At 39.0% G+C, this 15,607-nt stretch overlaps 1 protein-coding gene across 6 annotated transcripts; it reads left to right on the forward strand.

Annotated features, from left to right (window-relative positions):
• The first annotated feature begins 1,075 nt into the window (after positions 1-1,075).
• LOC111863006 (uncharacterized protein C18orf63) lies at positions 1,076-15,357 on the forward strand. Of its 6 annotated transcripts, none has more exons than XM_023848930.2 (9): positions 1,076-1,457; positions 2,046-2,181; positions 4,701-4,875; positions 5,049-5,163; positions 6,934-7,030; positions 7,824-8,087; positions 9,113-9,329; positions 11,078-11,235; positions 13,738-15,357. In XM_023848930.2, exons 1-9 carry the CDS (start codon positions 1,303-1,305, stop codon positions 13,942-13,944), a joined length of 1,524 nt encoding a protein of 507 aa, XP_023704698.1. In that variant the 5' UTR covers positions 1,076-1,302; the 3' UTR covers positions 13,945-15,357. The 6 variants fall into 6 exon arrangements, with proteins under 6 accessions (XP_023704698.1, XP_023704697.1, XP_033606768.1 ...); XM_023848929.2 differs by having other exon boundaries at positions 1,077-1,457; positions 11,075-11,235; XM_033750877.1 differs by lacking the exon at positions 1,076-1,457 and adding an exon at positions 1,471-1,667 and having other exon boundaries at positions 11,075-11,235.
• Positions 15,358-15,607: the final 250 nt, after the last annotated feature.

Genomic DNA, 15,607 nt, shown 5'->3' on the forward strand with positions numbered 1-15,607 from the left:
ATTACCTTGAGAATATACCAAATGTCAGGTGTCAAATGACTGTTATGGTAATCAAGGGCTGGGTAGAGAGGACCAAGGCCCTGAGGCCTACCCAGCCTCTTGTCCAATTGATACAGGTAGTTCTTTCCCTAAGGGTAAAGCAGCTGAGGCATGAAGCTAATCACATACCTCCATATAGTGCTGATTAAGAATGCATGGATCTATACTCCACTCTTCCATACATCTTCGGGACACACTTAATAAATTAAGCAGAAGGAAAATTTTATTTATCCTGTAGTTAATTCAGAATCTTTTTGTCTTCTTGTCTGCCTAAATATGTGAAGATAAGGGTGTCTGAGAACAGCGTACTGAGGAGAATATCAGAACTTAATAGGGATGAAATAAGAGGAAGCTGGTAAAAGCTGCATAATAAAGTGCTTCATAATTTGTACCCGCCACACAGGATGATTACAGATGGATGAGATCAATGAGATGGGCATGGCTGGAAGTTCTGGTGGAAGAAAGGTGCATACAAAATTATGGAGGAAACCCATGAATGAACGAAATCACTAGCGACACCTATGCGCATATGGGACGATAATATGAAAATGGTCTTATAGAAATAGGGTGGGAAGGTATGGACTGAATTCATGTGGCTCAGGACAGGCATCAGTCTAATGTAAACACGGAAACACTTGAATTTCTTGAGTAGCTAGGCAATTATTGATGTCTTAAGGACCCACTTCCATGAGTAGGTTGGTTAGTTACTTTCCAGCACGGATCACGAAAGAAGTGTATGAAATAGGCCGCGCCATAGCTCAAGCGGTTAGACGCTGGCTTCCCACCGCGGCGGCCCGGGTTCAGTCCCAGGTCTGGTCAAGTGGGATTTGTGGTGGACAAAGTGGCGCTGGGGCGGGTTTTCTCCGAGTACTTCGGTTTCCCTTGCCAATCTTAATTCAACCAAATTCTCCATCATCATAATCACCCGGGTCAGGTACAATAGGCCAATCAGTGGCCACCTTGCCGAGTGGACCCAGTTGGACTCCACCCCTCTCTAAGCGAAACAAAAAGTGTATGAAGTAGCGGTAGTGTTGCTGTCGCCTCTCAAGTTTACTATTCGTGAATCAGTATCATCAGTATATCCTAGTTTTAAGCCAGTTCGTACATATGACAATTTATACATAACACGCTTTTCGACCACGGATCTTTCATGATTTAGTCTTTCCTGTTACTGACGTGACATTGGCTGCCGTGCTTGAGCGAACCTTCCATCCGAAAGGATAAGCGCGAAATTTGTTGTATTGTTCGAGTAGTCTATTAATAATGGATTTTTTTAAAAATAAAACTGCTTCGACGGTTTTATTTTCCTCCCTTCCGAAAAAAGAAGTTATATGTTGCGTTGTGGGTTACGTAAAGTACTCGGAGAAATGTGACAGTTCAGCCAAATCCAAGTATCACTGGCAAATACTTCGATGCAGGTACTGGTTGTGATACCGATGTATGAAATTGCATCCTGTTTATCATCTACATAATAGTGCCGAAGGAGTTCTCAGCAATATCGTATTGGAAACTGACGTGAAACAAGATGTATATAAATAAAGTTACATATTGTGGAAGAGGTATCAGTAGTGGAGGGATGAGAGAAAGCACTATGGAACAGAGTTGAATGGCGGAGTTTGTATCCCTAAGTAATTTTAAGATACTTGTCAGCGTTATTTTCTGTAATTGTACGTTTACAGTTGACTTCTCGGAACTCATACGTTCCTCAAGGCTAGGGTGAAATGTTAAGTTGTGTTACACATTTTGCTTCACATGGATCAATGTGGTTATCTTTAAGGGTACAAACATGCCACCTTTAACAGGCATGGGTAATTTGTTCCAAAATTCAGAACCGTATGGTACTTCATCATAGATGAGCAGCTGAATGTGTTTGTTGAGCCCTGTGATGCACAGTCCAATCTGTAATTTGATATGGTATGATTGTGTAGTGAACAGTAACCTCTGATCAAAACTGCCGCACTCTTAAGTAACTATTGTTTGTTATTCCAACTTATATTTTGTTGCAGGCAACTGATATTTTCTGAGCCAGAGATAATAGCTTCACCTGCAAGTGGAGAAGATGGTGCAATTTATATTATTATGACAGATGAGTATTATAAAACTGGAAAGTTACAGCTGCACTTGGAAAAGTTGAGCATGACTGTGAGTGTTACTGGGATAGAAAGTACATGTACATGTGAACCCCAGTGTATGGACATAATGTTTTTTTAAATGTGTTTGTATGTTGAATGTTAATAAGTTGAATTTATTTTTTTCATAAGATATATCTTTAAATTTGTTAATGTTAATTTGTTAAAATGTTCATAAGTATGGGGTTCTGTGTTCATGACATTGAGAGTTACGATTTATTTGTGTATGCAGTGTTTATGAACACAAGTTGTTCATTTCTTGAAAGTTTGTAAGTATAGGTTCGCCTGTCTTTACAGAATTAGTGCTATAAAGTTTCCACATATTGGAAAAAATTTCCTGTCCCATTCCCCATGTTCATTTTACAGAAGTGTTGTTATTCTGTGTGACCTGAAGCAAATACCTTCTTGGACTGTTTGAATACTGGGATGAAGATTCAAACCCTGCATAAGGCATGGATTATATACATGTGTGTGTTTTTTTTTTTTGTGTGTTTGCAGGGACGCCATGATAGCCGATCCCTCATCAAAGGGGTGATACCCAATATTTAAATAATTCACAATATTAACCTTTAAGTGCCGAAATGCCCCGTTTGTGCCATTCATGAGTAAGGTCGTCATGGCCAAAGTGCCCCGTTTGTGCCAGTCAGGCATTTAAACTCAGCTAGTGGAAGCGCGCGCACACACCACTAGTGGAAGCACATGCACAGTCCTAACTATTTATTTTTAAATGTAGTAATTACCAGACAGATTTGAGTAAAACCCTAATAGAGGAATTAAATTGACACCTAAATGAACAACAGCAAATAAAAATATAAGTATGAGTTATGCCAAAACTTATCCACGATCCAGTAAATTTATTGCAGTTTCTGCAGATAGGTATGTTAAAAATATATTGTAAAATTTGATGTACATACCTTTTTTGTTGTTACCTGCTTGATGTATATATAGGCTGAAATTATACTACAGTATTCAATTTCACTACGAACGCACAGAAAACAGATCACACTCTGTATCTTAGCCACGATGCAGCTGTCTGCTCATTCAAATAGAAGGGGCAATAAACTTTTGCAGCTCTAACGGAAGGTCTTAGCACTGAAGAAGGGACCCCTCTAGCTTTCTCTTGAACAGCCATGATTTCATTCTTCTGTCCTTCAGTCAAAAGATATGAAAATCCGAAGAGTATAAGCAGTGCTAGCAGAAGACGAAATGATTTTATTGCTTCCATCTGTTTTATGACACCAGAGACTGCTAAAATTCGTCAAGTGTTACAAACAAATGAATTTATAATGCAGAACAACTCCGTGAAGAACTGGGAAAAAATTTTTGCAGTGCACATAAAAATTTAAACAAAGTATTGAAAATAGAATATAACACTTTGTATTAAAACTTCAAATCTTACGTTATAATATGCAACACTATGTTTTTTGCTGATATAAAAAAGTTAATACCATCCATTTATCATAAAAATTGAGGAAGATACAGCATTTTTAAACACAACGCTTAAAAGTGATTATGCGCCTAATAGGAACGGACATTTAAACGCAGAGTAGCAACGGGCATTTAAACGCGCACCAGCAGCGGGCATTTAAATAAATTCCGGCCAGCTCAAGCTTACCACTATTTCGAAGTTTGGCGTTTAAAGGTTAAAAGCTACCTTTGAATTGGAACAGGTTAGATGGCTGAATCCATGACAACTAAAGATGAAGAAAGTGTTGTTACTTTGACTGTTGCAGATATACATGGAATTAGAATATCGAATAAAGTAAAGTTACTCGTACATTTGCTTGCATATTTGATATTTTTCATTGTCTTGTTTTGATTAGAAAAAACATATTTTGAAAGCTGATTTTCTTCCATCATCAGCTGAAGGCATGAAATATGATATCTCTGGGGATGGAGGTTAGGTGCATCTATTGGGCCTGACAGAATAGCTTTATTATTTACACATGACAGAAGCAGAGACCCAGCTTCCAGGTGTGTTATTTTTTCTTTGGCTGAAGAGGTTATATGAAAGGAAACCTATTCTACTGGGTGTAGCTAGAGATACTCTCAAACCATGTTTTGGATTTACCACATATTCAAATTTGAGTTCTTTCTGTGACTGGTGACGTGGATCGAGCCAAGGTCTGTAATGTGAAATCTGTTCATTTGTAGTGACACCAGTCTTGAGTCATGGCTGAGGTTGAATACGGGGCAAGGAGAATGGACAGAGAAGATACCTATGTTTTGGTGCAAATGTTCCAAGTACTTCTAAAAACCCTGCTTTTCAGCCTTTGTGAAATATTGAATTTACTGCTGAACATGGTCAGATTTGAGATTCATGACAGTAGTGACTATGAATGTCAAGTCTTGTGGATCTGGATTATATGAAAATCAAGATAATTTGCTTATACATGGACACACAGTCTGTCGGCGCCACACCCTTCATCAGAGTTGAAATGTATTTAGATATGAAATTTTTCCAAGTTTTTATAAAACACACAATTTCTATATGCATTTATTCTGGCTAGTGTAGTATCAATCATATTTCAGTGGGGCAGTCCAGAAGCAGTGTCCAACATAACCTATGAAGCCTGTTTCCGCTACACGCTGATAGCTCGTATCAGTCCTCTGTGGAACCAGGTTGATTGTTACTTAATCCAGGGTCGTGATTTCCTTCTGAATGCGTCTCCTATGAATGCTATTAAATTTGAACTAATAGCCAGAGGTGAGTTATTGTTTTAGACACTTTTGAAACTGCTGTTTAATATGTAATAACATTACAGCCAGACTTTCACCTTAGCCGGGGTATGATCTGTGTTGATTTGACATAGGATGGCCATTTTACAAACATATTTCTAGTTTGGTATAGTGAACTGCAATGTTTAATTTCCTTTGAAGATGAAAATGTGTTCCTGTCTGTGTGGCCAATACAAATTAGACTTTCCTGTTTACTGAAGAGTCACGTTGATGTGGAACACAACCGTGAGGATAAGTGGGTTCATGTACTACCCAGGTAAGGCACATTATGATCATTACATTTTTCATTTGTTGCTAAAATTATACTTTTTTGAATATGTTTTTTTTTTTAATTTTATCAGAATATATATATCTACTACTTTGTCACTCTGAGCAATGGCTATTTATATTGCATACATGATATTGGGCTCTTGTTACATACAAGTGAATTTTGCTTTCCAGACAAAGAGTAGCATATGCAAGCAGTATAATTTCATACGAAGGTACAGGGGCATTAAAAGAATGTCTTGGAATTGTTCTCAGTGAGTCCAGTTACAGTTATGAATTTGTAGTGTCATCTTGTATGAATAGGTACAGAATTTTTTTTGTGTTACTTTTTCTTGTTTGTGAAACAATAATAACAATATGACTAATGTGAGAATAATTGATGTTAGGTATACAGACTTCATGATGGTAATTGCACTTGTCTTGGCATATGAAAGGGGGCACGCAGTAGCGTAGTTGGTTGAGGCACTATGCTACAAGCCGGAAGGTCGAGGGTTCAAGTCCCGATGAGGTCATTGGATTATTTCAGTTGATGTAATCCTTCCAGCCGCACTATGGCCCTGGGGTCGACTCAGCCTCTAACAGAAATGAGTACCAGAAATTAATTAAATAATTTTCCTTGGAAGTAAAGCGCGGCCGGTGCGTAAGGCTGACAACCTTACTGCCATCTTTGAGCCGATTGTCTAGATAATGTGAGACCCTCAACGTCTCACAACCCTATGTGCCTTCATGGCCTGTTACAGGCATAGCTTTACTTTTACTTTTTACTCGGCATATGAAAATGGGCATGATTGTAAAAGACACAATGTTAATCCCATCAGTGGTGACTAAAAGTTACATTTCTGTTTTATAACATGTAATGCCCATCGTTTCGTCCAAAAACCTATGACAAATATTTCCATATACTGCTGCCATCTTCTGAGAAATATAAGAACCATGTGCAGAAACTGTCACATAGTCTGGTGAAATATCAGAATAGCATATGCAGTACTGAACCTGACTCTTTTCTGGAATGTGCTGTTTAGAAAAGTGTCTCCTAGAATATATGATTCCTTTAATGGTAGTGTTGATAGGATTATAAATAGGATTATGAATCCTGCAGTGGAGAGTGAATGATGGAAGAATTCTGGAAATACCAAGCTTAATATTATTGATGTGGTGGCTGTGCCAGTCTTTAGGATTGAGAAGGATGTTTGCACTTTAAATACCATAATTTCAAATTTCAATTTCAATTTATTTCAAATTCAAAAATAGATCCAGATACAGAATGGGAAACAACCATTGGATATAGAATGAGTCACAGATCAAAAAACAAGCATTCCATTCCCACAGGAACAAGTCAAGGCATTCATAATATAAAACAAAATAAAAGAACATATCAGCCATATATACAACAAAACTCCCCCAGTATGGAACTCATGACTCGTCTATTATTTCCATAAAATCCAATACTTTAGGATGTGGAAAAGTCACATTAGATAAATAAGTAGTACAAAGAACTAAGTCAAGACATAAGAATAGAACCAGAATACAATTAAGCTTATCGACTAGTATGTACAAAAAATTCATCCACAGTATAAAATGGGTGACAAGTTATTTTGTCAAAATAAATTTGATTTGTAGAAATGAACCTTTAGTAGGTTGGACATTGCCAGGAAGATTACGTGATTCGGGATACTGTAATGTGAGAAAGAGGTTGTGGATCTCTGACATACCCTGATCTGCAGCATTAGTGCTGACTTGATGCTGTTTCTTGTTGCAGCTTGAAGAAGGCCCGCATAATGTCTGTGTCCCCTCACATCCCAGTTTCCTGCCCTTTCCGGACCTACAGGGAAATTAAAAGGCACTGGAAGAATATGGTAATATGCCTTTTGGTAATAAGCTCAGTTGCATATTAAGATTACAGTCTTGCTGGGAAGTGTCATGTAGACTGGTTGATGGTTACCTATGTTTGATAGCAACATGTTGCCTCCTATTTCTACCCTCAAGATGGAGGCAGCAGGATCCTTCAAAATAATAGGTAATCATCTATCAGACGACATGGTGTTACATCCCAGATGGCTGTAATCTTAATATCCACTGGGGTGGGAACCACATCTCTCGTTGGCACATGTGTGAGATAATTTTCAAGATTTGACTTTGTACAGTGTGACACCATGCAGTTTGGCAGATAGGTACCAGCCTTTCAGACAGACCTGCTACCTCCATGTTAAGAGTAGAAGAAATTCCTTAGTTGTATGTCATGTGTAAATGGAAATGCATATATTAGGGAGGCTGTGTGTAAGGATGTGATAGAGACCAATGTACAATGCATTCAGTAGTTGAGGAAACCTGCCAACAATGCACAGCAGAAAGAACATTTCTCCCAGAGGGCTGCTGTAACTGCCAATAGCAGAATGAGTCATTAGTCCTGATATTCACGTGCCGTCAGGTGGTCTGATCTTGTTGTAATGAATAGATTCAAGTTTTCTTGACCTTGGCACTAGTTGAAGGTGAGTGAGTTAGTGAGTAAGAAGTATACTTTCCAATAAACTTAAACGTGAAGCAGTAGCGAAATATATGTTTGGACAAACTGAGAAAAACCATTGAAAACCTTGTCATCTTCCAAAAAATGTTTGATGACTCCACAAGTTTTAATCTGCTGTCTTCTAGTATGGTTACAGACTGCCGGACACACCTGACCAGCTCTTCTTCTGCTCGCTGAGCTTCCAGTCCTTCAGTCCCACACTCTACACATACCCAAGTCTTTGTGTGAGGCCACAGGGCTTGTTCTTCCTCCGACACATGGACAATATGGGTGTGCTCCAAGTCTTTCTGGCAGACATAGCTACTAAGCTACCAGCCATGTGTGGGCAACCTCTGGGCACTGAGTCTCATGTACTGTATGCTGTACCCAGGCTCTACCATTCCAGTGAGGTAGTTCATATAGCTATAATTTTATGCTGTAAGTTGTGGATATTTTCTGTGATGTTATCTGCATTGTAATAAACGTTATTTTATTTACTCTCAACAGGCAAGTTGGCTTGGGTGGTAACAGTTCTGACTTGTACTCTGTTATTCATGCATTTTTTGTTTGGAGTTGTGAAAGAAGTTTCAGAACTTGAAAACGCTGTTTTACCTTTAGCAGAATTCTTTTTAATGTTTGTAATGACATATCAGTGGCTGTGAAAACAAATTCTAGCACTTCACCATAAAAGAAAAATTAATGATCCCATTAGTGACTTAGTTTAGATACATTTGTAACAGTTTGTGCCATGTGACATCACAGTGCCTTGTACATTAATCTTGAACACATTGTCTTATAAATAAATTTATCATCTTCTCTCACTCTCACTACATGTTTCGGCATAAAAATGCCATCTTCAGGTGCTACTCAATTCACGTCAAACTAGTACATTGTATGCCTTGTCTTCACTTTAAAATAACTAATATATATGATGNTCATGTTAAGTACTTACATAAAACAAAGAACATTACAGAATTTTAATGTTACATGTGAAGTGTAAACTACTTGACTGCAATAATTACCAAAAAAAAAAAATCTTGAATAGCAGAGCAATTGAACATCCCCAAAAACAACTGATGCACTGCTGCCTGGGCAGTACTTGATGTGGTAGGGAATAATTGTCTGATGTCACAGACAACTGCTGAAGTGGCTTACAAATGTTATTTTGTTTCGTGACTCTCTTACAAAAGTGAGCCCACTTTATTTATACTTTATTTAATGATTCCCTCTATAGCTCAGATTCTGTAGTGTCAACTGGTAGGACGATTAATGAATTGTGAACAGGAGAGAATGTGGAAGGGATTGGGCTATCCTGGCATTCACTTGGGAGGACTGAGGAAAACCACAAAAACTGCGATCAGGGTCATCATTTGAGCCATCTTGCTTGGTGAGCCTATTTTCAAATCACATAGATATTGGTTATGTTTGCTTACAGAGTTTGGAATATGCGAACTTATCAGCACTGTCTGAACATCTTCCAGCCAGAAAATCAGAAGTTTTATCATCGATTTCGAAGGCTGAAATATTATCCAGTGAAAGTTTTGCAGTGGATTCATTGGGAAGCAGTTGTAATTTTCTGGCTAGATGCCAATCACAAACTGAAGTATTATCCAGTGAAAGCTGTGCAGCAGCAGGCGCAATGGGAAGTGAAGGTAACTTGCTGGCACCTAGCTGCAGAGGTGGACTTGTCTACTGCAATTTTAGGAACAAGCCATTAGTTCTAAAGATGAAGCATAAAGTAGTTACTAAAAGTCTATTGTGCAGTTACCACTATGTGCAAGAGGGTCCATTCTTGTTAGGCATATGCAAGAATTACTCTTTCATTTATAATGACAATTTGGAAAAATTTTGTGAATCAAGACAAGTACAGTGATTTTCTCTACTAGACAATTTTTCACTTTATTCACAATTTATAGTAATGTGCAGCTACTAATTCACATTATACTAAAATGTACACTTGATCTCATATGCTGATGCTCTATATAGATATAGAGAGAGACACAGTGTGGGAAGGAAAATGCAGAGAGAAAGAGAGTCTGATTTTGTCACAAGTTGATCAGTTCTCTCATTACAGCTGTTACAGTTCTAATGAACTGGGCAGTTTGCTTGCTGTTGAGCAAAACAAATGTTCTCATCTGAAAATCCTCGAAGTTCAAGATAAAAAAGTATGTGTTTAACTAAAGAATATGTTATTATTTTCTGGATTTCATTTAAAAAATGTAAGAGGTCACAACATATGACCTAGTTCTAAGAAATGCTATGCATACTTATTTTCAGAAGTTTCTGGAAGTACCCCAAGCCAAATCTGCAGATTATTTCAAAGAATAACCAATTCAGATGTGTGAAAGTAATCAAAGTTAATGTAAGGGAATATAAACTTTGCTGCATACGTAAAGCCACTGGTTATTTTAAGAGTTTGTATACAGCTAAATTGATTCATTGTTAATAATCCAGATTTAATTTTAAGTTTCTTGTTCTGATATGTGACAAATGCACTTTATTTTCTGAAACTCCGCATGTAGGTCATTTAAATCCATTTGAAAACCAAGCTATCAGCTGGTAGGCTAGGATTTAAAAACCACACTCTCATCTATGACAGGGTCTGTCAAATGGCCTCTTTCATTGAAGTATTCCAAGTTCAGTATTCATTTGCAATTTATAGTTTGAATCTGAAATTTAATCTGAAAAAGAATTTATGAATTATACAAGGTGAACTGTAGTAATATTATTTCTTTCCAAGTAAGCAGTGGCTTTAAAATTAACAAAAAAGGAGAGTATGGAGTTAATTTTGGCATGTGGAAAGTCAGTCACTTCAAAACAATTTTAATAACCTCATCCCTGTCCACCATCAAAGTGGTAGCTTTAAAATTAGCAGAGGCAGAGTGGCTGAAGTTAGTTTTGTTGTGTGGAAAATAAGGGATGTAAAATTGATCAGTTGCTGTTGAATTCAATGAACAACATTCTGGGATAGTGGGGTCGGTATAGTGACTGACTATGGGCTGGATGACCAAGGGTCAGAGTTTGAGTCCTGGTGTGGTGAAGAATTTTCTCTTCTTCATGTTGTCAAAACTGGCTCTGGGGCCCACCCAGCCTTCTATCCAATGGGTACTGGGGGACTCTTTCCCCTGGGGTAAAGCAGCTGGGGCGTGAAGCTGACCACTCACCTCCAACTAGTGCCGAGGTCAAGAAAATGAGGATCTATACATCCACTCCCCATACGCCTTCATGGCATAGCGCTTAATTAGTTAAGCACAGAGATAACTTTACCTTACACTCCAAGATGCCTCTGATTGCTTAGACATCCATTGGAAGAATAATTTGCCTTACGGTGTATACATTACATGCTATGTTGCCTGCCTCATGGAATAGTCCACCAGATCACACTTGTTTTTTCCAGTAGACATTCTAAAGGGACAAAAGAAGCTGTGTCCTGTGTTTAAGCCCAGGACTTGCCCACCAGTCAGTTATGTCATGCCAGAGAGCAGAGGACCATCACCTCATGGTACATTCCAGTCCTTGTCATGTGGTGACCTCGACTCTGTCACTCTGCCTAGCAAGGTATGTCTCTGACAAAGCAGTATGATGCATTCTCCCATGTTGTATCTGTTCACTGTATGTATCTCATGAATGTAAGCCTTACTTGGTTAATACAAAATCAAACTGCTCTGTTATTTAACTAAGTCATCTCAGTCCTTCCGCCATATTAAGACGGGATGGCTTTCAAATATTCTGGAAACTTACCACCTCCATCATAAGTGACTGATATGGAAAATTGCACCACTATAATTATCACATCAACTTCCAGTTGTGGGAGGCAGTGGAATTTCCAAAGCATTTAAAAGCCATTCCATCTTGAATGGCTGACTGTCCAAGAAGACTTCATTGTATTTACTCATCGTGAAAAGGCCACGCCATAGCTCAAGCGGTTAGCCACTGGCTTCCAACCGCGGTGGCCCGGGTTTGATCCTGGGTCTGATCAAGTGGGATTTGTGGTGGACAAAGTGGTGCTGGGGCGAGATTTCTCCAAGTACTTCGGTTTCCCCTGCCAATCTTCATTCCACCAAATTCTCCATCATCATAATCACCCGGGGCAGGCTACAATAGGCCAATCAGGGGCCGCTGTGCCGAGTGGACCCAGCTGGACTCCACCCCCCAGTAAGTGAATTAATTATTCATCGTTAGAGTTTTCCATGTTATTAATTTATTGGCAATATGGTACAGCTATTATATGTTGTTATTGAAATGGGTAAGTAACTCGCTGTTGGTGCTGCAAAATTTTGAAGCATCATGGTACATGAACAAAATTTTAAAACTGGATCAAGATATTCAGGGTGTTATTTATTATTATTAGAAGGGGTGGGTTTGCCCATGCACTTAGACCAGTTATTGGTCCATTGTGCATCCCCCTTTAATTTCTACTGTCGCCATACCCTACTGGTACTGGTGCGTGCTATCAGCCCTGTTCAGCCAACGAGGTCGGCTGTCGGTACCTGATATTCCCCCCATCTACCAGAGGCATTGGAAACTACTTGGGCAGGAAATTGTTGCCTAATTTTGCTCAGAGGTCTCCTAGAGACATGAGGATCTTTGACGTGCCGTAAATCTACGACATGGGACCCAAGGCTTAAAGTCCCTTCCGGAGGACTTGTTCCCTGAATTTTTCCGCCCTTAAAAATTCCACGACCTCCGCCGGGTTTTAACGCACGTACCTTGAGTCATGAGGTGGGAACGTTACCCCTAGACTACGGAGGCCGCTTATTCAGGGTGTTAGTTTTTCATTTTAGATGTAGGCGTATTGAGAGACTGAGTCCCTTGGTACTGTGACGTAACATGTGTCCGCTGTACCAGCCCCTGATGATAGATCAGTATGGGGTACTAGTGGAATGATAATTGACAGGAGGAAACTGAAGTGCTTGGCGAAGAACCTGCTCCAGTGTCACTTTGACTGGAGTTTAACCAGGAAATCTACAGTGAGAGGCAGGGCACTAACTGTCTGAGTTATGGCAGATGTCTTCGATATGTTAAGAAACTATAGTAATAAGATTATCTGTGTAACTTCACATTACGAAATATGACAATATATATATGCAACAACAAATTTAATATATTCTGGGATATAACATTTTACAATCCTTTGAAAGAAGCCACTTGATGTTTTGGAGGAACATTCTACCTCCATCTTCAAGGTTGAAGAGTAAGCCAAGCAAGAATCAAGCATGAAACAGGTAAGAAGCCTTTCTTCTTCATAACCACTGATGTGAGAATCTCAAATCCTACAAAATAAGTATTTGTTCTTAATACTGATAGGCACCTGTTTCAAATATAAACTGTGTTACTGGTTACTGTGACTGGATATCCTTAGTCACCCTGGGAAATACTGGGATAGCATCTGTGAGTAGACCATGACCATATCCTTCCAAATGACTGCTGTCCATGACTACCCTTCCAGCTCACTCATATCTATAAAATATTTGCATTTGAAATAGTATCATAAAGCAATCACCCCATATGGAGGTGGGCTAGAATATCTCCACCAGAGCTCCGTGAGACAAAAAGGGAACCTTGTGCCTGGAGGTATATGTGGGCCACTGGTCTCTTGGGGAAATAAATACAGGGACCTGGTCCTCCAGGTTAGGGGTTGAATGCAAGGCTGATGACCTTACATTGTAAAGAAATTACTGTTGTGAAATCCCAAAAAGTGAAAACCAGAAAGTCTAATTTAATAGAAAAGTCTGGCAGAATCTTCTAAGGAAGGCTCTGGCTCAAAGAATGTTTTGACAATGGTGATTATGACCTTCATATAGGAATCAGTTAATCACTAGACATCTTCACAAGGTATGAGACTTGGGGTTCTCACAGTTGTGAGAGTGAATATTGTGGTATGCTTGGTTCTGAAGAAGATGGGGCTTGAAGTTCCTGTGAAATGTTACCTACATATCAAACTACACATTGTCGTGTTTCAGAAGACCATGATCTAGGTTTTTATTTAGAATCTGGTGTGGTCCAGTCATTCATCTGTTGCATACTGATGTTCACTTGTTTTTTTAATGTTGGACATAGGTCGAAGGGGGTAAGAAACCTCGGTCCCGCCCTCAGGTGCAGCCCGATGTAGATGTGGAGGCCCTGGCAAGAAATCGGGATCTGTCACGTGTCAATGCAGTCACCCTAGTCTCTTGGCTTCGTGCCAAGAATGTTCCATGTAAGGTGAAAGACAGAAAGTCAGTTCTGATAGAGAAAGTTATGATTCAGCTTAATCTTCAGTTGTAAAACGTGTTTTGTTTTAGAGACATAAATAATTCAGAATAGGTTGTTATAATATCTGTCACAGCGAATTCTTCAGTCAAGATGAGCTTCCATTTAATGAACAGTTCACCTGATTATTCTGCAGTGGTACCTACTTACAGTTTATCATCTGAAGTGAATCACAATTTTGATCAGATCTTCATGTTTATTATGAATAATTCTGTAACTATAGTTACTAATTATTTGTGTTCTGTACTTTTTAAATAGTTTCCCATTTCAAATGAGTTTGCATTCCCATAACCCATTTGCATCTGTAAGTGTGCCTAGACACACTCATGCTATATGCATATTTCACCATAACCTTACTTTTACATAGAACAGGATTACTTTAAGTGGTTCCTGCTTCCATCTGTGACTGAAAGTATTGGTATCAACTTAGGGGCCAACTTTCAGTCAGAAAACCAGTATTTAAGCAGAGCCAATGTATTTGTGTTTCATGCTTCATTTTGGCTTTTGTGTGAATGGTGTATTGTGAGGCTTGTTCAAATAAACCTTGTTCATGGATTGTTCTGGGCAAAGGAGTAGGGACTGTTAAAAATAGGATGTTGAGGCAGGTAACCCACTGATGCACCATCTGATGGATCCCCTCAACTAAGAGCTCCCTGGGCTGCAGCTGGATCCACGGCACCTCTGCAGCTTGAATCTCATTCTTTGATGCAAAATTATGGCAGTTAGAACTCTGTGCTGTATGGGGATGATCCAACACCTTCCAGTGTATGGGGAGCTGTGTGTCCCGGACAGCGCCTCATGGGGACGGATGATGAGAATGCCGAGGCTCTTGATGGTGGCATGGAGGTCTTTGAGCATTCCACACTCATGCTATGTGTTGAGGGTGCCTCTTTCCTGGCACCATTTAGCTGAATGACAACATGCTGGTACTGTTGGGACCAATTCTGCACTTGTGGCATGTCACGTAGTTCCCATTTGGCTCTGGCATGCCCATTCTGTTGGCACTGTTCATAGTTGACTGCATGTGTGTCATGCATACAGCCGTGTGATCACCTGTGACCGACTGTTCGTTAGCAGTGTCTCAAATGGGTTTCATTTGAACATCATGCATATGGAGCCACATCAGTGCCCAAGACTGACTTAAAGGACTGCAGAGGAGAAACGATGAATATGTATTTGGCTGATAGAGGTTCATCTTTTAGGTATTCCATGTGATATAAATGCCTGAAAATCAATACATAAATGTTACAGTATATTATGTATTCCTAATTTGTTGCAGTTTCATTCTGTGAATGTTATTTTATTGTTTATTGTATTTTCAAACTGTCTGTTATTGTACTAAGAGCTAAAAACATGTTTTCCATAAAAGACTGAAGTAAGATGTCTGTGTCTCATTACTGTAAAATAAAAGTTCTTTACTCACACTTATATGGATTGTTTGTTATTGTGTCTGAGTATGCGTTGATGGCAGAGTGTTGACAATCTATGTATTCTATGACAAATGGGATTTGCAGACCATTATGGAAAGTAAAGTTGGAGACATACAAAGGTGCTTTGGTTATTATGTGCAAGACTTTAGATTGGAATCTTTGAATTATTCTTGTGTTCGATAGTTTTATGCAACCATGTATATGTATACCATATGTCCTTATGGGTTTTATCATGTATTTATATAGTG

This window comes from Cryptotermes secundus, unplaced genomic scaffold (assembly GCF_002891405.2).
Source record: "Cryptotermes secundus unplaced genomic scaffold, Csec_1.0 scaffold1016, whole genome shotgun sequence".
Taxonomy (NCBI): Eukaryota; Metazoa; Arthropoda; class Insecta; order Blattodea; family Kalotermitidae; genus Cryptotermes; species Cryptotermes secundus.

Excerpts from the sequence above, each read along its gene's own strand:
- LOC111863006 (XM_023848929.2), top strand. The coding sequence starts at position 1,303 with ATGGATTTTTTTAAAAATAAAACTGCTTCGACGGTTTTATTTTCCTCC. Across the intron at positions 4,876-5,048 it reads ATTTGAACTAATAGCCAGAG|ATGAAAATGTGTTCCTGTCT; the intron begins GTGAGTTATTGT and ends TTTCCTTTGAAG. Across the intron at positions 5,164-6,933 it reads TGGGTTCATGTACTACCCAG|CTTGAAGAAGGCCCGCATAA; the intron begins GTAAGGCACATT and ends TTCTTGTTGCAG.